Raw genomic sequence first — 25,366 nt, 5'->3', positions numbered from 1 at the left:
AGTTTACCTATACCAATTCCGACAACTGGAACGCGTCCAGAACGTCTGAAAACGGTAGGATAGCCTATAATTTTGATCCGGTTCTGAAATAGTGGGATAGCCACGATACTAGAGTTAGAATAAAATATATGTATATAAAATAATTATTTAAAAATTAGAAATGTTACAACTAATTAATGTTAGGATATTATTATTATTATTATTATGAAATTCGTTCAAATAAAATATATAAAATTTAAAATAATTCAATATCATGAGCAAAATCCCATACAATATTAATTTATCATTTTAACTTTTGAACAATAAATTCAACTATTCATACTTTTTTAAACATATATGTTATTTTATTTTTATTATATTTAGTTTAATAATTAGAATAATTATAATATATTTTTATAAAAATATCACTAATTAAAAATATAATAATTTTTAAATCTTCTTTAGAAAAATCTTCTCAAAAAAAATTTGAAATTAATAAATATTTTTATTCATTAAAATAATTAAATGATTATAATATTTAATATTATATATGCAATAATTACAAAGTATAACCTTCAAAACCCTGCTGCTGAGAATCGCAGAGACTTCGAATCTGCAAACCATTGATCACAGAATGCGGAGAAGAGCTGTCGCCTTCTTTCCACAGAGATGTTTCTTCTCCTCTACCTCTGAGAATCCTACCTTATACTCCTTCTTGCAACCCTCCGTCTTTGCACTGAAAAAATCTCCAGCGGCAAGCACAGTCCCTACCGGTCCCTTTCCTGACCCACCAATACCAACGCCACGCACTTTATCCCTAGACTGCATAAACACCCTGGAATCCACCATCCATAAGTCTGTCCTCACCGGCGACACTGATGTGGCTTGGAAATCCTTCAAGTCTCTCACCGCTAATTCTGCTTTCCCTTCCAAAACTCTCACTAACTCCCTAATCACTCATCTCTCCTCTCCTGGTGACACCCTCAATCTCAAAAGGGCGTTTGCTGCTGTTGTCTATGTCATGGAGAAGAACCCGGAGCTGTTAGATTTTGAAACGGTCCAAATGGTTCTTAGTTCGATGAAATGTGCCAACACTGCTGCTCCTGCTTTTGCTTTAGTCAAGTGCATGTTTAAGAACAGGTATTTCGTGCCTTTTGGATTGTGGGGTGGTTTGCTTGTTGAAATTAGTAGGAAGAGTGGTCAATTCGTTGCGTTTTTAAGGGTTTTTGAAGAGAGTTGTAGGATTGCCATTGATGAGAAGTTGGATTTTATGAAACCTGACTTGGTTGCTTGTAATGTGGCTTTAGAGTGTTGTTGTCGCAAACTTGAGTCTGTTACTGATGCTGAAAATGTGATTGAGACAATGTCTGTTTTGGTTATTAGGCCTGATGAATGGAGTTTTGGGTTTCTTGGTTACTTGTATGCATTGAAAGGACTTAAAGATAAGGTAAACGAGTTAAAGGGTTTAATGGATGGGTTTTGTTTTTCCAACAAAAGGTTGTTTTATAGTAATTTGATTATTGGCTATGTAAAGTCTGGGAATTTGGATTCCGTTTCAACAACTGTTCTATATATCTTGAGGGAAGAAGATGTGGAGAATTTAGATTTCAGGGAGGAAACTTATTGTGAAGTGATAAAGGGGTTTCTTAAAGATGGAAGTCTCAAGGATTTAGCGCATTTGATCGTTGAAGCTCAAAAAATGGAGCCAGCAACTATTGTGATTGATAAATCATTTGGATTTGGTATAATTAATGCTTGTGTTAATCTTGGATTATCTGATAAGGCACATAGCATTCTTGATGAAATGAATGCTCAAGGTGGTTCAGTTGGTCTTGGGGTCTATGTGCCAATCTTGAAGGCATATTGCAAAGGGAACAGGACAGCTGAAGCTACTCAACTGGTTATGGAGATTAGCAACTCGGGGCTTCAGTTAGATGAAGGAAGCTATGATGCTCTGATTGAAGCATCCATGACCAGCCAGGATTTTCAGTCAGCTTTTACTTTGTTTAGGGACATGAGAGAGGCAAGAATACCTGACTTGAAGGGGAGCTATTTAACCATAATGACAGGATTGATGGAGAGCCATCGACCTGAGTTAATGGCTGCATTTTTGGATGAAGTTGTTGAGGACCCTCGAGTTGAGGTGAAAACTCATGACTGGAACTCGATTATTCATGCCTTCTGTAAAGCTGGGAGGCTAGAAGATGCAAAGCGAACTTTTAGAAGAATGATATTTTTGCAGTTTGAACCAAATGACCAAACATATTTGTCCTTAATTAATGGGTATGTGACTGCTGAGAAATATTTCAGTGTTTTGATGCTTTGGAATGAGGTTAAGCGAAAGGTTTCAAATGATAAGGAGAAAGGAATTAAATTTGATCAAAATTTGGTTGATGCGTTCTTGTATGCTTTGGTTAAAGGGGGTTTCTTCGATGCAGTGATGCAAGTAGTGGAAAAATCTCAAGAAATGAAGATTTTTGTGGATAAGTGGAAGTACAAGCAAGCATTCATGGAGACACATAAGAAGCTCAAGATGTCAAAGTTGAGAAAAAGGAGTTTCCGGAAAATGGAAGCGCTCATCGCCTTCAAGAATTGGGCTGGTCTAAATGCATGAACATCAAGTGTGCCTGTGGCTGTGCTTCGGTATTGCTTAAGCCTTTCGCTTACCACTCAGGCTGTGCTGCTTATAATCATATTGCAAGTGCCTGCTTTCTATTAAGTTTGTTTAAATGTTTGAATATAATGAGCTGAGTTAACCAAGTCTCAATTCTAAACCTGTTGGGATCAGCTTCAAGGATCCTTTTAGCAGAGTGGATTTTGTACAAACTTTCAAAGCAGAAATGAAGGTTTATGGAGAATAAGTGCATTTCTGAAATTGAGCTGTTTGAATGAATAAATGAATTGAAGATGTGCATTGCTCTGGGGGACTGAGTACTCTTCTAAAAATTTGCTAGTCTTAATAACCTTGTTAACAAAAAGCAAGGTTCACACTATGAACATTGGTAGCGTTTGGTGTCATGAAAGAAGCTTTGTCAAATTGAAGCTCTTATTCAATTATTGGATCATCTGAATAGACAAGTTCTTGGTGATTTTTAGCTTTGTTTGGCCTCTGGTTATTCTGCTGATTTTGTTGAATGTCTTCACAGTAAGATGGGAGTCTGATTATTTCATTTAGGTATGATACCTTTTATGTTATGACTTGAGGAATTTAATGATGATATGTCAATACACTAAAGCTAAATCCACTAATGATGGAGGAATCAGATGAAGTAATCACTCGTAGAAAATTAATTTTCTTCTGGCCGTTTGGGAGTTCTCTCGAGCTGTTGAATCTCAATTGGAGAGACAGTGAGATAAACCTTGGAATTTTTTTTTTCAGGTAGCATTTTGTTGCTGTAGCATTAAATCTGTATCTTGCTCTACTATGTACAATTGTTGTTGAAGTAGTTGCTCAAATTCTTTTGATCAGTGTGAACTGCTGTTGTTTTGTACATCGCATGAAAAGAAAAATAGATATTCTGGCCCTAAGCTGTCTGGCTGGGCAGTAAAAATATTGCTTTTCTATTAATAAAGTGTTATATTTTTTTAACCCATGCTAGATGATGGTTGAATATTTATGCAGAATTGTTTCAAATAGAATTGAATGGCAAAAAAAGGATTCATAGTTGATGGTTGCTAGTTACACTTTTCACTTTTTATAAGTTTGCCTTCTTTCATTTACTATTTCATGGGTCCACAATTAGAAATGTGTATTGCTTTATAGCTAGAAGCCACTTGAAGTCTTGAAGAATGGGTTCTCTTTTTGGAGAAAAAAAGGAGAGAGAATGTTGAAAGTAATCACTTCCACCGAAAATAGCACTTTCTATTCTTTTTAAATATCAACTACTTAAACAACACTCTCTAGTTTAGTTTGCTCTGTATTTCAAGTTCAATAATTTCACAACTCTTCCAACGGTTCACAAATGGTGTCTGCCTCAAATGCATTTATGTCCTTGTACATTTCCATCTTCCTAATCCTCCCTGTAATTTTCTCCATCTCTACTGCTGTCCATACTATCCCACTAAATGGTAACTGTCTTGATACTTGCGGCACAATACCTGTGAAGTTCCCTTTTGGCACTGGATTTGGATGTGGACACCCTGACCTTGCTAGATACGTGAGATGCAACTCAGGCACTCTGGAATTTTCTACGGGCACTGGCATTTACACCATCTCCTCAATTGATTACCCAAGCAACACTTTGATTGTCACAGACCCTCTCATGTCAACTTGCAGTTCAATGCAGGACTCAGGAAGCTTTAGCTTGGATCGGGCTAGTCCATTCACTTTAACAGGCGATAATATCTTTGTTTTGCTAGGATGCTCTACCACTTCTCCTGTATTTGACCCAAAAGAAGATTTGTGCGACACAGGGTCAGGTTCTCGTGTTTGTAGAGGATTATATTCTTGTAAGGGAGTCTCAGGAATTGGGTTGCCACAGAATGCACCGATATCTACATGCTGTGTTTATGAGTCAACTATTCAACTTGCAGGCTACACATTGGATCTTCCCAAACTCCAATGCTCTTCATATACATCAGTATACAGTTTTGGGGGCAATGAGGGAGATCCGATGAAATGGAATTTTGGGATATCTCTACAATATAATGGTTCATATTATAGTAATATCTGCAAGGATTGTGAATCTAGTGGGGGCTTGTGTGGCTTTGCAGGTTTTGATCAGTCATTTGCCTGCATATGCCGGAATGGGAAGAATACAACCACCAGTTGCTTTGCTCAAGGTTAGTTCACTGTTCACGCCATTTCTTTTTATGTTCAATCATTAAACTGGTCCAGCAGGGCTTGTGGGCTGTTCTTCATTTATTTTTTTCTCAGCTTGAATTTGTGTATCTGAATTATGGCCTTGATTGAATAGGGCTTGCCTGGAGCGGGACATGGGGATCAAAAGTTCAAACCAAGTTCAGTCTTGCAGGTGGGATGCCTTAACTTTTGTCAAACTCTACTTTTTATGCTGATTACTTTTTGCAACAAAAGTCTTCTCATACTTGAGATTTTTGTCATTGGCTACTGTAGTGCTTTCCAATGCCCTCTTGGCCCTTTCCTTTTCCCTCAATTATATCAGGGACACACACTATAGCGCCTAGCCTGAGGGTGTTAAACTGGTCAAAGAAAAAATAATTAAAGAAAAACAAAAAAAAATCTTTAACAGTTGTATGGAATCCTGTTGTGTTGGTGGTACATGTATATGCGTGTGTATTGCCCTACTAGTGTGCTACTAATAGCAAATCTATTAGGAAATAATAAAAAAATAAATTGAGTGCTGATTTCCAGATGATGACAGAAAATTCCATAGGCCTCCTTTGATGACAAAACCTAAGTTGTGGAGCCTATAGCTATTTCTCTAATTCATAATTTATAATGTCTTGAAATATTGCACAGAGTTTTCCTTGTCAAAAATCAATCTTTGAATAAGTTTTGACTCAGTTGCAAAAACATGCCATTCATATGCATAAATCGTTCTTCCACCATGTTATTGCATCTTTAAACAGTTGAACAAATCATATATTCAGAACGCTTCTGAAAAAATTGCATGCATGAAGTCTTGCGTTAATAAGCAGTTTTCTTAACCGTTCTTTTTGTTTTAGTAAAATTATTATTTATTTTTTTTATTTTAAAAATTATATTAATTAATTCTCATATTTTATTTTAATTTACTTTTTAATTCCTTTGATTATTTTAAACGTTAATTTAAACTTCATTCAATCTCTATAATTTAAAAAACACAATCATATAGTTCTTATAACGATAATTTCTCTTTCATTTGAATATATTGATTAACATAAAACTTAATTTAAATTGAATCAAGAGACTAAAAAGTAAATAAAATAAAACTATATAAGCTAACTAATATATTTTTAAAATAGAAAAATAAAATATTTAGTTTCATTAAAATAGAAAATTAAATAATAAATTTTTTTTTTTTACCCAACCTCTATGCATTTGTGTTTCTCTAACATTTTTCCAATCTTTCTTTGGGTTTGTAGGAATTTGCCTTCTATGGCTTGTGCTTTCCATTTGAAGTCGGTAGAATGCTTTCAAAATTGTATGGCACAAAAAAGTCAAACCAAAAGCTTCTCGCATTTTGACTGATTGCGGTGCTGTAATTTCAATTAATTTCTACATGAAAAATATTCTTAAGCAGGTTCTTGATTTTGCTTTGTTGAATTTGTGTTCTCTCTTCATGTTCTGGATAATAGCTGCAAACATCTAATGATATGCTGGGTATGTCATTTTCCCCTGATTAGAAATTAGAATTTTATAAGAATTTAATTTAATTATTTTTTTTTTAATTTTCATATTTAGAAATTTAAGCAATGTTTGATAATATTAGCTGTTTTAATAGTTTGTTAGCTATTTTATAACTGTCAATTATTTTACTAATTGTAGCTATTAAATATTAATAGTTAGTGATTAATTATTTATATAATAATTTAAAATAAAATGTTCAGTAAAAATAGTGATTATATTAGCTATTAAAAGTAAAAATAGGGCATTATCAATCATCACCCTCAATAGAAAGAAACAAAGATCTTCCTTTCCTGCTATTTCCAGCTGCAGAGTAAAAAAATGAGGAATCAGCCCACAATTAGCAACCGGATTGACAATTCACAGCACTTTGATTTAAATTATCCAGAAGAGAGTTTCAACCAAGGATAAATAAGTTCAAGAAAAGCATTCAAGCAAATGACCATATAATTGAAATAATCAAATTAATATATTAGATATGAGAATTCATACCAGAAATTTTTAACTCCGCATGGCAAAATAGTGTGGAGCAAGCTCAGTCAACCATAAATAATCGATTCTAGTTATGTTGCGGATATACTTGTTAGTGGTTTGGACTAGTTCATTGAAAATTATGCATTCTGCCTTTGACTGGAATAGTACAGAAGAAGGGTGAATCTGCACTACCTGTCCACTTGCCAAAGCCCTGCCATTTAGATCAGCAACTGTGAGAGGTTTCTAAGTAAAATAGGAGGATAACAACAGATGGTTGGATATAATGAGTGACGAGTTAAAAATCCTAATAAAGGGTATAAACAGGTAATAAATATTGAAGGATCAGCCACATGAATTTTAGATGTTATATCAATGCATATTCAATACCTGTATGTTCCCTCAGGCTGCTTCAAAGCTGCATTAAGGAAAAATGAAGCAGCAAGGCATCTGCGGAATTGAACCAGGTCATCTCCGCAGGACGAAATACGAAGACCCATTTGTTCAACATGCCCTCGAATTTGACTGCAAATGAAAAGGACCATTTAAATTCAAGAATACCAAGTACAGGAATTACAGAAGTTCAACTTTAGAGGATCCTTTTAATTGCAGAAGCCATGTTCTCAAACACTTACAATGTGAAACATATAAGTAAAAAGAGAATAAACTATGAGGAAAAAGAAAGAGAAAAAGGAGAGGAAATAGCAGACCTGTAAATGTCACAAGCATGCCTCAGGGATCGACTATTAATAAAATTTTCTTTGCACCATTTTCTCAGAAATTTTTCATTTTTTCCATGGGGATTTTTTTTATTACCAACTTCCATATTTCTTTTCTCCAAAAGTCTATCTACTGCCCGATATACATTAACTAAAGTGAGATGGTCTCCATCTGGACTTGCAAAGCACTTCATTGCAGCTATCGCCTGGTCAACAAGAATACAAAATAGTAATGCTTAACTGAAAGTATTATGAAGGTGGGTAAGATGATGGTGATAGCACAACAATTGCAATATATAAGTCCAAATGAATCCCATAAATAATGGTAAAAAGGATTTTGCAGCTGCAAAAGACCTCTTAATATATAGTTACACACCAAGTATGATTGACATTAACAAATATCACTAGTTGGATAGAGAGAATTTACTTGGTCCAGGTGAATAATTCACTATTCAAAAACCATTCTTTCCTATTTCACTAGGCCAAGCAAGGGAAAACATAATTTCCCAGCCCACTTTCCTTCCTCAGCCTTCCACCCTTCCGAAAAAGGCCATTTAAGATCCAAACTTCCAAGACTTAAAAACTATGGAGACCCACATTTCCATCATAGACGAAAACCTAGCATTTCCAGTTTTTCATAGAATCCATCCACGATATATTATCACCATTTCCTGACTATTTTTGCTTACATTTGTCAAATCTATTTGCTCAGTTTTTCATATTGCACAGTATAACTTCATTTGTACAAATGCATACAAAATTTTGAAGCTTTTGTCGTCCCAACAATATAACAGGAAAATCTGTTCATGCATACCTCATCCTTCTTCTCACGAGGGGCATAAAAAATAGATTCCCCAGAGAGCATCGCAACTGTTATTAGCATTTCTTCCAAGCAGTTGAACTGACTAGCTAGGATGAGCGCTTTGGAATAAATAGGATCTAAGGGAAGCCGAGCCATTTGATGCCCAATAGGCTCTGACAACTTACAGTCATCTGTCAAAGCACCAAGCAGAAACAAATGCTCCAACGATTTGATGATAGCTGCCCTGTTCAAGTGCATAATGAACTTAGGAAATAACATACTTCTTCGACAGATTAGAGGATACATTCAGTACCAATAGTGCAAAAATGCTAACACTGCAAAAATTAATAGGTAGATTACCACATATGCAAACCAAATAGTAATGATATTTTAACATTTTTCTTTAACATAAATGAATAGGTAACTTGATCTTGGACCACACCAAAAAAAAAAAAAAAGGATTCTAGAAAAGGATAGTTGGAGATATGAAAAAGCATCCAAAATTACCTAGATGGCTTTTCCATGAAATCAAATCTAATGATATCATCGACACCTAGAGCCTTCAGTTGCAAGATGACATTTGAGAGGTTGCACCGCTTGATCTCTGGCCTTGTTGAATCCTCAAGTTTCTCAAATTCACGCTCTGGATAGAGACGAAAGCACTTCCCAGGTCCTTCACGCCCTGCACGTCCACTACAATAAGAATTAAATAGTTATTTCCAATAATTTGTTCATAAGCACAATTTAAGTTTCAGCAATTACCAAGAAGATTTTTTATCATACCAACATAAAGATATAATAAGAGAATAAGAAGCAACGAGATAACATCAATTTTTTTTTCAATTAAGCTTCTAAGAGGACTATATAGTTAAAAGCAAACTACCTTATTTCTCAATCAACCTTATTCAAATAATTTTGTGCGTCCAACACTTAAATTCACAGAGAAAAAGCGGGCGAAGAGAGACATATATCCAATCATAAAAAAACCCAAAAACCAAAGAAGAAAGTTAAAACAGACCATTAACAATTTTCACAGTTCAAAACAATCATGGCAGTAAATCGCACATTTCTATAACCAACCCTGTCATAGGGAAGTTCAATTAGCAATGAAATGCATTTGTTAACTAAAGTCACCAATACAACACAACACGTAATATCTACTAGCAATTAAAACTTGCTCAAATGTTCTTGAAAAACATTTAAGAGACTATTTTCACCTTTTCATATAAAGAAAATTTTCCCTTCATTCCCAAGGCATAGTTCAGTAGGAATACCTCCTTTGAAGAGCCTGAGCTTTTGAAGTTGGAACAATTATCAATGATTCCATTCCTTTGACTGGATCATAGGAACGTGCTTTTACAAATCCTGGGTCTATAACATATTTGATTCCAGGTATCGTCACTGACGTCTCAGCAATATTTGTGGCCAATATTACCTATAAAAATCATTGTATGATTATACAATATTAAATAAATTAAAGGTTTAGAGTGTGTATCACATATACAATGAGTATTAAAAGTAATGTAGACAACCAAGAGCATATAGAAAAACTGTATCACAAATTAACTATGACAATCCACGTACTGTCCGTCCATGTATCTTTTTCTACATGTGCATCTAGACTAGAGATAGATGGGATGGATATATGGATGTATAGTGTATGCAGTCATTATATTCAAATCATGATTGCAGAAATTCTTACACTTCATTTTTCTTCTCCAAAGATCATAATAAGCAATATACAAGTAAAAATTAACATCACCATCATGGAAGGGTAAATATACAAATACATGCAGAACCAATTATTGTATCAAAGTCAATGATGGAGCACAGCAGGAAATGTGGATCCAAACATAGTTATAGCACAAACATGCAAGGCTTATGATTTGATTACCTAAATCATTCAAAGCACAACCTAACATCAATAAATTTGAACTATAAGGGGAAAATGACATACAATCGCCACAATCCTCAAGAAAAATTCGTGCCTCACATGAAATATAGATAACATTAATTCTACAGGACTAAACCTATGAGACTTAAGGAATAGCACAAGGGAATAACAAAAGAGGAGAAAAAAGAGATAAGGAGGAGTAATTAAAAAAATAAATAAAAATGAAATAAGAGAGCCCATAGTCCAACTGAAAATATTCAAACTTGAAAAATCTTTCTAATTCCTAAATGACAAAAAAAAAAAGGATTGTTACAGATCAACACAGACCAAACCATCTAAACTTAATCCTGATCTAAATATTACATCAAAAACCACAAACGAAAGCAAATGGCACCTAATTCATACACCTAATAAAGGCTAACTCACATGCATTATTAAGCTACCTTACGATGCCCAGCTGAAGCTGGCATGAAAACCCGCATCTGCTGCTCCGATGGAAGGGATGAAAACATGGGGACAATTAACAACTTTCGATTGGCTTCAGGTAATTTATGAAGTTGTTCTTGCACAAGTCTTTCAACAGATTCAATCTCTTCTTGCCCAGTTAGAAATACAAGTATGTCACCAGGGGCCTCCTCCAAATGAATCTAACAAAACATTGTAAAAAAGGAGTATAAGAAGCCATATGATAAATTTGAAAACAATTGTAAACAAGGTTTATGAATCCAAGTACTAATTAAAGCACTTGGTGATTAACTTGGAAAAAACCAAACTAAAGAAAATAATAAGAAAAGATTGATTTAGGTCAATTCCATTAAACCTATTTTGTGATAAAAGTGAGAAACTCAATTGAGTGATGTGCAATACAACAAAGAACATGAAAAACCAAGTAAGAAAACACAAAAAGGAAAAAAAAAACTTTGGCAATGGAATAAGATACTCAAATTGCTTGATTAAGCACAGGTGCAGTACAGAACTAGAGAAGAGCAAATCATAATAACCTGGAATATAGTAACCAAGGTCGCATCAATATAATCTGGCTCAGGATGAAGAGTATACAGTATATCAACTTGATGTTGGCGCCCTTCAATATGAATAGCTCTGGCACCACCAAAGTACTCAGAGAAAACACGAGCATCCAAGCTGGCGGACATTATGATTAGCTTTAACGGAGGGAATTTTCTACCATGGCATTGCCTGAGAAAACTAGTACATTGAGTACCCGTTCCTGTCCCCTTCATTGCCCTATTGTTTGACTTCTTATCATCCATATTATCATGGTCCTTCATGAAGTTTGACCTCACATTTTGCACACTTTTTAGCAATCCTAGCAAAACGTCAGTGTGGACTGATCTCTCATGAGCTTCATCCACAATGATGACTGAATATCTAGAGAGGTAAGGATCCAACAATGCTTCCCTGTAAGTATATCAAGACTTGCATCAATTCATATTGAATAAAAGATTCATGACAAAGCCTAGATAGGGGGAAAAAAAACCAACCACCATAGACATGCAGCACCTAAGTAAATCTAAACCATTTTGCCCATCTTGACCTCAAAAATTCATCATTAACTTGTATGAAATTTTCAATAAAGTAAACATCAAAATACAATTAGATAAACCTTTCAGATTTTTTAGGAGCTCCTTTCGCTTCCAATTCTATTCCTATTCCAATAGGATTATCAATCTACATAATTCATTCTATGATTACCAACGCCTGCATAAAAAAGAATCCAACTATTGCAAGCAACATCTTTAATCACAACAATTCCCATATATTTTATCAAAGAAAATAAAACTTCTTTACAAAACTCTAATAGTTAAAAACAATACTCAAATTTCAACACAGCAAAACAATATTTGAGGTAATAGATATGGATTATTACCTGAGTAGCAATCCATCAGTCATGTACTTAATCCTTGTAGAGCTGGAAGTTTTGTCATCGAACCTGATGGAATATCCAACCTTTTGCCCCAATTCAACCCCACATTCCTCCGCCACTCGTTTTGCCACGGTGACCGCTGCAACACGCCTGGGTTGAGTTATCCCAATAACTTTTCCATCGTGACAGAACCCAGCACTGAATAAAAACTGAGGTAATTCTACAAATAAAATAGCGAAAAAGTATTAATTAAATTAAAAAAAAATCCACTAAGCAAAGAGAAAAGAACAATCTTACGAGTTGTTTTTCCACTTCCAGTTTCACCAACAATGATCAAAATATCATGGGTTTTAACCTCCTCAACTAGTCGTTCCTTAACTAAAAAAAAAAAAAAGTTTAATGAACAAAAATCAGCACAAATTTTAGTGTGAAACACAAGAATAGAATGATAAAATAGGTGTGGAAGAAGACCTGATGCTATTGGTAGAGACTCTCTCAGCCTCTCAATCCTCTCTCTCCTGCATTTGACTCAAAGTCTCATTAATTCTAAAAAAAATTGGAAAAGAATTGAAAAAAAGGGAGAATTTTACCTGGCCAGAGAATCGGGATTGTGAGGTTTATTGGGGAAGTTAGAGTGGGGCTTTTGGGTTTGAGGATTGTTTCTGGGTCCATTTTGCACCATTGAAGGCATCACTCTTCTCTCCAACTCTGAGAAAAGGGAACAAGGAAGCGGAGGCCGAAGGGGACAGAGAGACCCCGGAGTTGCACAGGAGAAGGAAAAAAAAATAAACGGGTTAGAAGGAAAATGTAGGATTTAGGATCCTATTATATTTAGTTAAATTTTAAAGGGTGAATTACAACTAATCCCAGAAGTTAGTAAAACCCACATATTAGTCCTGAGTTAAGTTTAATTAAAAAAAATATATATATATATATATATATATATATTCTCCAGAATGCATCAAGAACACATTCATTGCAGACATATGCTTTCCAGACTGCACATGCTGAAAACCCACAAACCTAATGCAAGCAGCATGTCCAGCACATGCATTTCCTTTATTTATTTATTTTTTTGATGAACAACCCGTTCTTGTTCCAAAATTATAAGAATTCAGCATTCAAATAGACAATTTTGGAAAGTTGCATATGCAACTTGATCCTAGACTAGAGTGCACTTGCTACTTCACAATTCTAACATAGTGGGCATGTGAGAATGACAACTGATCCAATCTCACCTCCAAGTAAAATTCATAAAATGCACTCCAAAACTTAACTTTGAGGCTTAATCTAAATTGCATTCAACAAGAGGAGACAAAACGGGAAGCTAAACAAACATGCAAAAGCATAAGCTCAACAACAAAAAATCAAAAGCAGCAGAATATAAAAAGCCCAAAGATAAAGAAGGACAAAGCTTACCATATCTCAAATCTTCTATTCCTAAATAAACACCCTAAAACCACGATCACAGCAAAATAGCAGCATCGATCTACTCATTTCAGTTCCAATACATTGTATGAAATAGAAAACTATCCAAAATCCATATCATCCTAATTCTCTCCAAGTAAGAATTACTTAAAAAAATAAAATAAAATAAAAAACCGTCTAAGAGGGGAGCGTCTGAATCCAAAATTATAGAGCAACAAGAGATCTAACAAAAGAAATTGCATTTTTAGGTTACAGCAGCCACTTCAAGTGGTGAGATGAAGCAAAATGGGGAAATAATGTGAAGTGAAAATATCAAATCAGTAACTGCGAAAGAAGAAGAAATTGGCACAACGCTCAAAATCTAAGGTAGAAGAAGAGAAATAAAAGGGTATGAAAACATACCTTAGTGATTTTGAGGATCAGATCTGGAGAGCGGAAGCCAAAGCAGAGAGAGAGACTCTGAGAGCGAGAGCAGCAGCGCAACAAGTGAGCTCACAAGAGATGTCTTGCAAAATAATGGTTTCTTTTGTTTGAATTTACAGCCTTTGATTAAATAGTCAATAATGGGTTTTTTTTTTTTTTTTTAATTATGTGTAATGTGAGTATAGGAACGGCAATAGGATACCATAAAAATCATCATACCCAAACTCGAATTAATTAATATTCTCAAAACTTCAATCCGTTTCAAACTCAATTAAAATTTATTATCAACTAATCGAGCTTATCCTAAATCCAATTATTATTACTTAAAAAAACTTGAATCCATTTAATTTTATAAATTTTAATTAAAAATGTCTATAAAAATTATTTTTATTAATAATGTATATTTTAAAAATTTAATAATTCAATAAAATATTTTAATTTTATTCTATATAAAATAAAATATATAAAAATTTATAAATATTATTATAAAAAAATATATTTTATATTTAATTAAATATTTATATAAACGAGTTCCAATAATGGATACTCAACATATAAAATCTGAACCTTTCACGGGTATTAAATTTCAAACCCAAACTCATCCCAAAACTAATTATATACTATCTAAACTCGTCCGATTAGGGTTCGATCAGATCGAATACTTGTAAAAACTCGACCTACTACGATCCCGCTCATTTAAAATAAAAAATGTTGGCACGCTCTCTTAAAATTTAATTTCAATTTTAAAATTGTGGCTGATTTTACTAAATTTAAAATATTGAATTAAATCGCAAAAAAATGAAAAGATTTGGCTTTTTAATCATTAGGCTTAATATTTTATATGTGTATTTTGATTAATTTATTTCTTTAAATGAGATAAGACCACACTCTCATGTTTCACCTATATAATCTAGAATTACTTTTTAATTGAATGTCAAAAAATTAAATTCAAAATAATATATATATATATATATATATATATATATATATAAGTCAAATCTTAAAAAAAGTTTAATGAGAACATGTCACATAAATTAATAAGTATACTTAAAAATTTCTATGTGATACCTCTTTTATTATCTTTGTTTTTAAATTCATTTACAAAAATTGACTTAGCATATTAAAAACTAATGTATCTAAATATTTTTAAATTTCAACTATTAAAATTTAAAATTATTTTTAGTATATTTTTTAAAAATTTTAAAATTTTATTAAATTTACAACATCAACATTATTTTTTTAGAAAGATACAACATAAACATTGATAAAATATATGGGAAATGTTGTGATTAAAGATGTTGCTTGCAATAGTTGGATTCTTTTTTATGCAGGCGTTGGTAATCATAAAATGAATTATGTAGATTGATAATCCTATTGGAATAGGAATAGAATCGGAAGCAAAGGAACTCCTGAAAAATCTGAAAGGTTTATCTAATTGTGTTTTGGTGTTTACTTTATTGAAAATTTCATACAAGGTAATGATGAATTTTTAATTCAAGATGGGCAAAATGGTATAGAGTTACTTAGGTGCTGCATGTCCATGGTTGTTGATTTTTTTTCCCCCTATCTAGGCTTTGTCATGAATCTTTTATTCAATATCTTCATCAGGATAACCTCATCAGCTGTGATTATACATCTAATTTGTTCAAGACTGACCACAATAGCTTTCTCCCGTCCTAAAACTGCAATTCGTTATATACTTTAACCTAAACCACTCAAGCCCAAATTAAACTGTAATTATAAACTGTAACCTAAATTACAACACCCAACAATCTACTCCTTCGATCACAACTACTGATTACCAAAAAAATAAATAAAAAAATTTCTACAAAAAATGGAACGTTACCAGCAAAACCATAATTCCATCTCAAATTTATTAATTAATCAAAAGAAGAACAAAGAAACCCAAGTAGCAGAAAGGAGAACGGTACCTTATGAAAGCGAGAGAAAGTATGCAGATGTGAGGAGCCAAACAGAAGATAAACTACGTAGTTGAAGGTGGAGAGAATGAGATCTGCGCTCTGCCAAACAGAAGGAAGAGAAGAGATAACACTCACAGAGTTGATAATAATCTGGGGTTAACGTTAAACAAGTTCCAGTGTTTATCTCTATGATTTGCTCAATTATTATTGTACCTCTTAATCTGCTAATTGACAATTTTTTGGTGGGCCTTAATGGGCCTGCCCCTTGTTGAAGCCTTTTATTTTTCTCCTCTAATTTAATTTTTTTACCCTCCTTTTTTTTTAATTTTAAAAATAGAGCTGTCAAAATTTGAAATTTGAATCATGACTTTCAACGTTACCGGCCATTTATTAATTAAGGAAAAATTTTTATTTAGCTTATAATTTTAACAAATTAATTATTTAATTTTTATATTTTAAAAAATATATTATTTAATTTTTTATATTTTATTTATATTAAATTATTTAGTCCTTTCATTAAATTTTCGTTACTCATGCGATTCAAATTACTATATAGTCTTTTATTTTAAAAAAACTAATTAATTGATTCATGTATTTTAAAAAATTATTATTTAATTTTTTTATTTTAGTGAAATTAATTAATTAATTTATGTAATTTAAAAATAAAATATTTTAAAAATATATTTTTGATAGGAATATAAATTTTGTTATGTAAAAATTAAATTTGAATTTATATTTTTTTAATTTCTAATTTCTTAGACATTATTTATATTTTTTCTCTATTGGAAAATAATTTTTGTTTGGTTATTTAAAAATTTAAGGAAAATGATTAATTTTTATGTGTAAACAGTTTATACCATTTTTATTTACTGATAAGAAAATGAGAGAGAGAAGGGTGTAACTGTAGATGAATAAAAATATGAAAAAAAAAAGAAAAAAAAGGGAAGATAAGAGAGAAATATAGGAGAGAGGATTAAAGTAATTTAAGTATAAAAAAAATAATTATAGAAATAAATAGTCAACTGAGTCAAATTACAGAGACTAACTAATATATTTTTCTAAAATATAGGGAGCAAGTAATTAATTTTACTAAAATATAATGACTAGATAGTAGTTTGATAAATATTAACTAACAGAAAAATTGACAAATGAATTAAATAGTTTAACGGAAGTAAAATATAGAAATTAAATAATATATTTTTAAAAAATATATGGACTAAGTAGTTAATTTCTTTAAAATATATGGACTAAATAATAATTTACTCATTCATTAATTATTAGACTATTGATACAATAAGTTTTTAATTTTTATTTTTAATTGTAAAAATAAATATTTTATCATATAATTTAATAAGTGTTTGATATCAAACACTATTTTGTAGAATAAAGATTATGTAATTTTTGTATAACTCTATTTTGCGATACGTAATTTTAGTTCAGTTTTGTTATGCTTGATATTTAATATTTTTTAAATAAAATAAATTATTTATTTTATGTTTTAAATTATTTAAAGTATTTTATTATGTATGTGTCCTAAGAAAAGTTAAAATGCATGTTATACTTCTTGTAGGTTTCAACGGACTTATATTGACCTAAGTCTCAACACCAAATATGGGTTTGATTTCGGATTCTTACAACAAGAATTGTTTATTTTTTGTGTTTGGATTTAGGTTTGTGCCTGTAGTGACAATAACAATCCAACAAAGTTTATTAAGGACCTGTTTGACATTATTGTTAAAATTATTATTGAGAAAATTATTTTTTTAAATATATTAATTAAAAAGTATTAAAAAATAATTTAAAATTAAATTTGATAAGTTTTAATCAAATAACAAAACAAGTTTTTTCAAACTGTTTTTTCAGTAATATCTAAAATAATACTTTTATTCAAAAAAATAATTTGGGTCCTCCAAACTCAATGCTAAATAGATACTAAAACTTATAAGCTTGCCACACAACTAATTCAGGGCGGAAGTGTAAAGTAGGGACTAGTGACCATTTCTTTGCCATACTTGAGGCTGCAATGTCACCAACCACAGCTTGTACTGATTCTTTTGTGGGGGCAAATTATCATGCCTTGTTCTCAATGGCTCAAGATGATAATTAAGTGAGTAGTTTGTTCTAAATATGTAGATGAATTTGTTTGGTAAAAATGTCACCTGAGGGTTTCTATTAGAAATGGTATACACAATAGAGATACAACCATTGGCCCATTATAACATTAATGATTCATCATTTGCATATATCCTAATAGTTTTAGGTTCATTTTTAGTTTACTTGTTTCTTTTTTTGGAGGTCTCTGTACTTTAGCATTTTATTCAAGAATTATGAAAATTGCTAGCATACAATGGCAAAATTCAGTTAGTTTGTAGTAAGGGTGAGCAGATTTCGGTTCAAATTAAAAATCAAATCGAACCGAGTCAATTTGGTTCAATCAATTCGGTTTTAAATTCAATCGGTTGGGTTTGGTTCGGTTTTACATTATAAAAATTTCGGTTATTTCGGTTCCGTTCAATTTTGAAGAGAAAAATTAAACTGAACCGAACCGAATGGTAATTTATATATTCAAATCGAACAGAATCGATTTTTCAATTTATTTATTTTTATGAAAAATTTATGAATTATATTTAATTATATATATATATTAATTATTTAATTTCATTAATTAATTGTTATTAGGTTCAAATCAAAGTCAAAATTAGACCAAATAAATTTAAAATCAATTTTAAATTAAAAATTAAGTAAAATTCATAACCTATCATTTTAAACCTAATCGAACAGAAATAAAGCAGTTCGATTCGATTTGATTTTTCACCTATTTCAATTTGGTTCAGTTTCTAAAATACATAATGATTCAATTTGAATCGAATGTTCACCCCTAGTTTGTAAGTTATTTTGCTTGTTAAACTTTCATGTAATTTCTCTTCTATAATACTATGAATTGAGAGGAACTTTTGTCTTTTGGAAAATGTGTTCAATAATGGGACACCTGTGTAACTAGATGAGTTATGTTTTAGCCTTAATTACTTACATGCCATAGCTTTAGGTATCAAGAAACTCTTGCCTAAACCTGATATAACATGAATTCAAGACATAAGATATATGATAGGACACACTTATTAAATACATAAGTCTGACATATTTATATTTTAGATTTATAGTTGATCGAATATAGATAAGAAAAATCCAAAATCCTTTATCTTTTCACCCATCAATGGTTAATACAAGAAGAGGTAGAATGATTTAAGTACATTACATACAATCAGAAAGCAATTTATGTGTATCTCTTAAATTATGTATCACTATCATGACAAACAAAATACTAAACTTGTTAATATTTCTAATATATGAAAAATTCTTACTTAAATCTGATCCATCATAAATTCAAAATATAAACATGTAGGACCTATATATTTAATAGGTGAATCTCACCATACATCTTGTGTCTTGAATCTACGATGAATCGGTCTAAATAAGAAAAATCTCTAATATACACTTATTAATATTGGGTGTGGGTTGAAAAAGGTTCTAAACCATAAAGCACATGCAAAACCTATCAACATTATTCTTACCAGTAGTGACTTGAAACATTTGTGCCATATCTCCAGCCTAAATGCAATAAGATCACTATCAAATCTCATGCAAACAAATGAATACAATATGCAAACTGTAACAATGACAAGTACTTGGAGAACAAAGATAGTATAATATTGGTTTCCAAGATCAAATTCAAAATTATAAATAATTTTGATAGTGTAAACTTAAGAACAAAATTAAAATCCACAAAAAATTATAATAGAAGTAAATAATGAGTTAATTTAAGCTAAAATTCAATTGCATATATCCGATTTATCATAAACTCGAGGCATATGATGTATAGTGAGAATTACCTATTAAATATATGAGTCCTATATATTTATATCTTAAATCAATAGTGAAGTATATATAGATAAAAATTTACTGATTAGAAGCATTTTCCTTGTCTAGACCTATACACAATGAAATATAATGAGTTAAAATATATATATATATATATATAAATTCTTGTATTTATTCAATCCACCATGAATAAATATAAAAATATATAAAATTTATATATTTAATCGGTGAAACTCGCTGTATCCGTGTCTTTCTTTATCTTCCTTTTTTTTTTTTCTTTGTTATTATTATCTCTTTTTCATTGACAGTCAAAAGTTGCTGTTTTTGTAGATTATTCCAAATTTATGGTTCCCACTATGAGTATTGTCCTCATTACACAATAGCTTTTCATTCATTTTGCAAAGCCAAAATTAGACATAAACATGAAAAACACCCAAAATAAATAAATAAAAACCACTTATTAAAAAAACATACATGTTGATCTCCTTGATTAGATTTTTAACTCTATTTTTCATTTCCCTTTATTATTTTTATTTCCCATTTGAAAAAAAACAGAAATTCAGGATTTTCAGTTGAGAACTGAGTTTCTATTTAATAAATTTTGATCGTTTCATTTGGTTAAAATATCGTTTGAGTGCATGATAGATTGAGGAGGTTTAGAATTCAAATACTATAGGAGAAAAGGAGTTGTGGATCGCCGGTGCTATTCCGGCGATCATATTTCACACCGATCAAGATCATCTGGCGGCATAAAGGTAAGTTAATGACCTGCTCTGCTTTTTATTTATTTATTTATTTTTGAATATTTCGTTGCATGGCATTGAATTGAAGATCACAAATTATGGGTGAGAATTGTGAGGAAAAAAAAGGGAAAATTGAATTGGGTTGTTCTTGTTTTCAGCTTAAATGGGCTTGGAACGTGGGAACAGAAGCCGTAAGCGATCAAAATCAAATGCAAATGTCAATGTTAATGATGGGAACGGAGCAAGTAATGTAGATGTTGTTGAGAAAAATCCAAAACGTAGTGTTCTGTTTGGAAGCAATGAATATTTGGAGAAGACAACACCTGCAAAAGAAAGTAGTAAGAAGTCAGAGTCGAATTCAAATGCTTCTCCTCCTCCTGCTGCTGCTGCTGTTAATGAATCTTCTTCATCAACTTCACCGCCAGATGATGTCTTGCCTTTAGCTGGGAAAAATTGTAAGGAACCCAGAAGGAGCAGTAGTTCTTTGCCAGCATTAAAAGATGAAAAAAAGGGGAATTCGCAGCATCACGAGTCTTCCAAATCAAGAGGGTCTGAAAATAGCTCTGTTGGTCAATCAATAACATTTCCTGTTCCTGATTTCATCCCTGAATCCTATCATTTGCACGTAGCTTCGATGATGCAATCTCCTCCAATGCAAGTGATGGAACGATCAAGAGGAGGAGGAGGAGGAGAAGGATATGATCCTTGCAGGATTCCATCCGCTATATTTGAAACAAACCAGACAAAACCAGTTGAATGGAGCAATGCTTCTAATGAGTCTTTGTTTAGCCTTCAATTAGGGACTAGTTTCTCCAGAGATCGTCTTTTATCGATGGAGTTTAGCAAGCCTGGAGAAGTAGAATTCCAATTTAGCCCATCCCCTTCTGTTCCAGTGGCAGATACAGAAAATAGGATTTCAGTGGCAAATCGGCCTTCAATCCCTATGGAGGAAACAAGAGAAGAAACTATTGAAACAAAGAAGAGTGAAAGTTGTGTAGCAGATGGGACAACCTCCAAGGACGCAACCAAGCCAGATGGTGTTGAAGATACAAGCGAGAGAAACAAAAAAACTATAACTGTTGAATGGAAATCCAAAAAATCAGATGAAAGTGAAGAAAGCAATCACCCTTTGGCGTTTCCAGTGTAAGTTAGTTGCCATTCTCAATCTGCAGAAGCTTTTCATATACTTAGGCATATAGGTAGAAGGATCGAAAGAAACATTTTTATCTTTAATTTACATGCACATACATGCACACTTAGTCTGCAGACATTTGTGTTATTCCAAATTGACAGAGATGCCTGGATTGGGTGTTGTGTAATTGTGAATGTAAACAAGAGATATTTATTTACTCCCCAAAAGTATATATACATAATTAAATGGAAACTCCAAGTCCAGTGCATTGTCAATTTAGGAATATACCTTTGTCTGCTGCAGAAACAAGAAGTGTGCATGTCCGTCTTGCTACTATTCTAATTGTAGCCGGGCATTCCGCTATTGTACCTGGCCAAGCTGCTACTGCTCCAATTGTAGCTGTTCGTTCTGCTACTGTTTGAACTGTGGACCCAAAAGATCGTGTTGGTGCTGGTGTTGTCGTCCTTCCCCCACGTACGCTTCTCTCTCCATGCTCGTACCTGTTGGATTTGAAGGAAGAAAAACTAAGAACATATTTATGCTATAACAAGTAGAAGAGAAAAGACATAAATTCATTGCTAAAAACAGAGGATTTGCAAACACAAATTTAAAGCTTTTTTCTTTCTTTTTTTTCCCTCATTTTGCTAGATCTCTCAAACTCTCTCTTCAACCCTTTCAAGTTCTCTCTGCACTCTCTATTTCCAGCAGCAATTCTCGCTCTTTCCAGCAGCAGCATTCTCTTCCTTTTATATGGAAAGAATGCTTTCTTTAGTTAACATAGCCCATACTTGCACCATGCTTGGGTATGGCTGTTTCTTTACTTGTACACATATATTTTTACCTACTAAATCTCATCAACTCCAACAGTACCCTTTCATTTACAAGCTGTTTGTCAAACTTTTTTAGGACAAATAGTAAATTCTGTGCTATTTTGTTAATTGTACATCCATTTGAGTTCACAAACGCTTCGTGGTTCTTTACCTATCATGTCCATTAAAATTCAATTTTAGTTGCATAATATAAGCTCATCAAAATTTAATTTCTGTGCAGTTTGGAAGCTGGGGTAAAAACTAATCCAAAGGGATTTGCTAAGAGTCAGCCTCTGCAGCCACCACATCTACCTGAATCAACACCAACTTCCAAAGCAATTATGAAATCAACTTCTGGTAGCTGTTTTCATTGCTTTTCATGTTGTTCATGGAGTTGTTCTTCATGTCACTCTTGTAATTGTTCTTCATATCACTCTTGTAGCTGCTCTTCATGTCACCCTTGCAACTGTTCTTCATGTCGTCCGTCATGTTGTTCTAATTGTCACCCCTGTAGTTGTTCTTCCTGTCACACATGTAGTTGTTCTTCCTGTCACCCTTGTAGTTGTTCTTCCTGTCACCCGTGCGGTTGTTCTTGTAACCCATGTAGTTTTTCTACTTCATGTTGCCCATGTCTTTGTTCTTCGTGTTGTCCGTGTCGTTCTTGTTCTTTTCATCCTTTCAGTTGTACTTCATGCGACCCTCGTAACTGCACTTCATGTCATCCAAGGAGGAGTTGTTCTTCCTGTTTTCGTCGTTGCTCTTCTTGTTTTTGTTGTTGTTGTGGTTCTTGTAATCGTTGTTGTCGCTGTTGTTAAGCTTCCTTCCTATAAAATTAGGACACCTACAGTATAGATTTGCTGCTATTTTCATCATTTCCAGGCTTGTTAAAATGCAAATTCCATTTATGTATCTCTGCATTTGTTTTTATATCCTAGCTAGATCAAAGAAGTTCCACGTAGTGCAGATTTTCTTTTGTCAACTTTGATTGCTGGTAAATTTGAATTAAAATCAGTAGTTCTCTAGGGACTAGAAGAAAAGAGAAAGGCATAAAATGTCACAGCGATGCAGGGTTTATTTGGCGTCAGTGTTGAGATGAGTGAGAAAATGACTTATCTAAATATATCAGCAAGAGAATATTAAAAAATAATTTAAAATTAAATTTAATAAATTTTAATTATAAAATCACTAAAATAGTAAAATAATTTTTTTAAAATTATTTTTTTTAATAATATCAAAATAATATTTTTATTTAGAAAAATAATTTTAACCTTTAAAATATAATAAACAGGTATATAAATTTATCTCTAATTTTCAGATCTTTAGTCATATTTAAATTAATAAGGTAGCTCATGAGCTTTCTTCTACTTTCTAAGTCTTATTTCTCTTATCCTTACCTTTTTATTTACAAAACTTATACCATGAAACTGTGATACCATATGTTAACACTTCATGAAATGGCAAAATAATAAAAAATTAATAAATATATGAATATAATTATTAAAATTTTTTTATAAAAATAACTATCAAGTTATAATTTTTTGAAATTCATCATATGTACATATTTATTTAACATCAACTTATTATTTCGTGTAAACCATCTTACATGACATGAATTTTTACCAAACTTGTATGAAAAAAAAAATATTATTCTTTATATGTGATGGTGAACATTGCCACGTTTAGAGAAGTCAATAACTATGCCAATTGGCAAACTATAGGCGTTGTATCTTATCGCCTATTCCGCTGGTTATACTAATGATAAAGGATTTGACGCTCCCTCCTACCCTTGCCACCGTTTCTTTTATTTTATTTTTTTCATTTAAATTACCGCTGCTCATATAGCGGTAAACATTACAGCGTAAAGCATTGAGCGTTCAATTCAAATCGAGTAAAATTTTTAAAATTAAATTAATTAAATTATTATAATTTAAAAATTAAATTAAATAAAAATATAAAAAAATAAACGAAACTAAATTACTTTAATTCACTTTAGTTTGATTTGAATAAATTGATTTTTAAGTTTTGATGAGTTTTTTATTTATAATTGATTTTTAAATTATTTAATCTGATTTTAATTTTAGTTTGAACCTAATAACTATTGATCAATTAAATTAAATAATTTATATACACAAAATAAATATAATACATAAATTTTTTTATAAAGTAATTTAGTTTAATTTGATTTAACTGATTTTTTCCTCGATAAAATTAATCTAAATCAAAATAATTTAAATTTATAAAATTTAAAATCAAATCAAATTAAATAATTTTAAAAATTAAATTAAATTACTAAATTAAAATGATTCAATTTAATTTATTCAATTAAATTAAATATTACAAGCTCCTAATAACAAACTATTCTAAGGTGGCAAAATTCACCATGCAACGGTAATTTTTTTTTTTGGGTTCCAACATGGATTTGGCAAAAAGCTCTCTTTACAAAGACGTAGGGCTATTGGGCTGCTCATTGTTTAGTTAGAAAAACCCATACTTGTCAAACATTTTCATTCTAATTCTCAAGCTCATGTATTCTAGCTCTGAGGTAGATTAAAATTATATTATGAAGCAAATGTATATACAACGGTTTTGATTTTATTGTAATAATAAATTATAGTGAATTTTATGTAAATTTCAATATAATCAATGCTTATAGTGAATTGTTTTATATATATCGATTTTATCAAATAAATCTTCTATTTTTTGGGTATTCTCTAATGAAAATTACAAATTGTATATCTAAATTAGTCTAATGATAAGTAATAAAAAAAAATCTAAAAAAAATACATTGATTCGTCTAATTAATAAGGATGTAAATTTAAAATAATAATTTTAAATACATCAAATCAATATCAAGAAATATATTCATAAAATTTTTTTAAAAAATTTATTTTAATATATGTAAATTAAATTAAAGATAGTTTTAATTGTAGATATTTAATTTTTTTAAAGTAAAGTTTTTGGCATAAAATATTA

The 25,366-nt window shown here is 31.6% G+C and overlaps 4 protein-coding genes across 6 annotated transcripts; 3 read left to right on the top strand and 1 right to left on the bottom strand.

Moving 5' to 3' along the window:
- The first annotated feature begins 590 nt into the window (after positions 1 to 590).
- On the top strand, positions 591 to 6,338 carry LOC131183338 (pentatricopeptide repeat-containing protein At1g69290-like). The gene is made up of 3 exons (XM_058154114.1): positions 591 to 4,761; positions 4,896 to 4,952; positions 6,025 to 6,338. Exon 1 carries the CDS (start codon positions 614 to 616, stop codon positions 2,591 to 2,593), a length of 1,980 nt encoding a protein of 659 aa, XP_058010097.1. The 5' UTR covers positions 591 to 613; the 3' UTR covers positions 2,594 to 4,761; positions 4,896 to 4,952; positions 6,025 to 6,338.
- LOC131182993 (uncharacterized) lies at positions 3,942 to 4,966 on the top strand. The gene is made up of 2 exons (XM_058152588.1): positions 3,942 to 4,761; positions 4,896 to 4,966. The coding sequence occupies exons 1-2, from the start codon at positions 3,942 to 3,944 to the stop codon at positions 4,964 to 4,966; spliced, it is 891 nt and encodes a 296-aa protein (XP_058008571.1).
- Positions 6,339 to 6,484: 146 nt separating the features above from the next.
- On the bottom strand, positions 6,485 to 16,013 carry LOC131183337 (pre-mRNA-splicing factor ATP-dependent RNA helicase DEAH10-like). 3 transcript variants are annotated; one of them, XM_058154111.1, is made up of 15 exons: positions 15,840 to 16,013; positions 13,888 to 13,944; positions 12,648 to 12,765; positions 12,529 to 12,575; positions 12,355 to 12,435; positions 12,061 to 12,277; positions 11,174 to 11,591; positions 10,616 to 10,819; positions 9,553 to 9,713; positions 8,786 to 8,971; positions 8,291 to 8,522; positions 7,468 to 7,682; positions 7,148 to 7,282; positions 6,779 to 6,971; positions 6,485 to 6,592 (listed from the first exon to the last, which is right to left on the bottom strand). In XM_058154111.1, the coding sequence occupies exons 3-14, from the start codon at positions 12,746 to 12,748 to the stop codon at positions 6,788 to 6,790; spliced, it is 2,181 nt and encodes a 726-aa protein (XP_058010094.1). In that variant the 5' UTR covers positions 12,749 to 12,765; positions 13,888 to 13,944; positions 15,840 to 16,013; the 3' UTR covers positions 6,485 to 6,592; positions 6,779 to 6,787. The 3 variants fall into 3 exon arrangements, with proteins under 3 accessions (XP_058010094.1, XP_058010095.1, XP_058010096.1); XM_058154112.1 differs by lacking the exon at positions 13,888 to 13,944; XM_058154113.1 differs by lacking the exons at positions 12,355 to 12,435; positions 12,529 to 12,575; positions 12,648 to 12,765; positions 13,888 to 13,944.
- Positions 16,014 to 20,334: 4,321 nt separating this feature from the next.
- Positions 20,335 to 23,245, top strand: LOC131168816 (uncharacterized). The gene is made up of 5 exons (XM_058152587.1): positions 20,335 to 20,464; positions 20,611 to 21,595; positions 21,888 to 22,058; positions 22,635 to 22,861; positions 22,908 to 23,245. Exons 2-5 carry the CDS (start codon positions 20,616 to 20,618, stop codon positions 23,243 to 23,245), a joined length of 1,716 nt encoding a protein of 571 aa, XP_058008570.1. The 5' UTR covers positions 20,335 to 20,464; positions 20,611 to 20,615.
- The last annotated feature ends 2,121 nt before the right edge of the window (positions 23,246 to 25,366 follow it).

The sequence above is a fragment of the Hevea brasiliensis genome, chromosome 9 (assembly GCF_030052815.1).
Source record: "Hevea brasiliensis isolate MT/VB/25A 57/8 chromosome 9, ASM3005281v1, whole genome shotgun sequence".
In the NCBI taxonomy this organism is placed as follows: domain Eukaryota; kingdom Viridiplantae; phylum Streptophyta; class Magnoliopsida; order Malpighiales; family Euphorbiaceae; genus Hevea; species Hevea brasiliensis.
The sequence above is the reverse complement of the archived record's forward strand: the minus strand, read 5'-3'. Positions and strand labels throughout refer to the sequence as shown.

What these genes read in the sequence shown, in the direction of transcription:
- LOC131183338 (XM_058154114.1), top strand. Translation starts at nt 614, where the DNA reads ATGCGGAGAAGAGCTGTCGCCTTCTTTCCACAGAGATGTTTCTTCTCC.
- LOC131182993 (XM_058152588.1), top strand. Translation starts at nt 3,942, where the DNA reads ATGGTGTCTGCCTCAAATGCATTTATGTCCTTGTACATTTCCATCTTC. An exon ending in CACCAGTTGCTTTGCTCAAG is followed by an intron (nt 4,762 to 4,895) that starts GTTAGTTCACTG and finishes TTGATTGAATAG; the next exon opens with GGCTTGCCTGGAGCGGGACA.
- LOC131183337 (XM_058154111.1), bottom strand. Translation starts at nt 12,748, where the DNA reads ATGCCTTCAATGGTGCAAAATGGACCCAGAAACAATCCTCAAACCCAA. An exon ending in TGGAAGTGGAAAAACAACTC is followed by an intron (nt 12,278 to 12,354) that starts GTAAGATTGTTC and finishes TTTTATTTGTAG; the next exon opens with AATTACCTCAGTTTTTATTC. An exon ending in CTTCAGCTGGGCATCGTAAG is followed by an intron (nt 9,714 to 10,615) that starts GTAGCTTAATAA and finishes TGATTTTTATAG; the next exon opens with GTAATATTGGCCACAAATAT.
- LOC131168816 (XM_058152587.1), top strand. Translation starts at nt 20,616, where the DNA reads ATGGGCTTGGAACGTGGGAACAGAAGCCGTAAGCGATCAAAATCAAAT. An exon ending in CACCCTTTGGCGTTTCCAGT is followed by an intron (nt 21,596 to 21,887) that starts GTAAGTTAGTTG and finishes TGTCTGCTGCAG; the next exon opens with AAACAAGAAGTGTGCATGTC. An exon ending in TGTTGTCGTCCTTCCCCCAC is followed by an intron (nt 22,059 to 22,634) that starts GTACGCTTCTCT and finishes ATTTCTGTGCAG; the next exon opens with TTTGGAAGCTGGGGTAAAAA.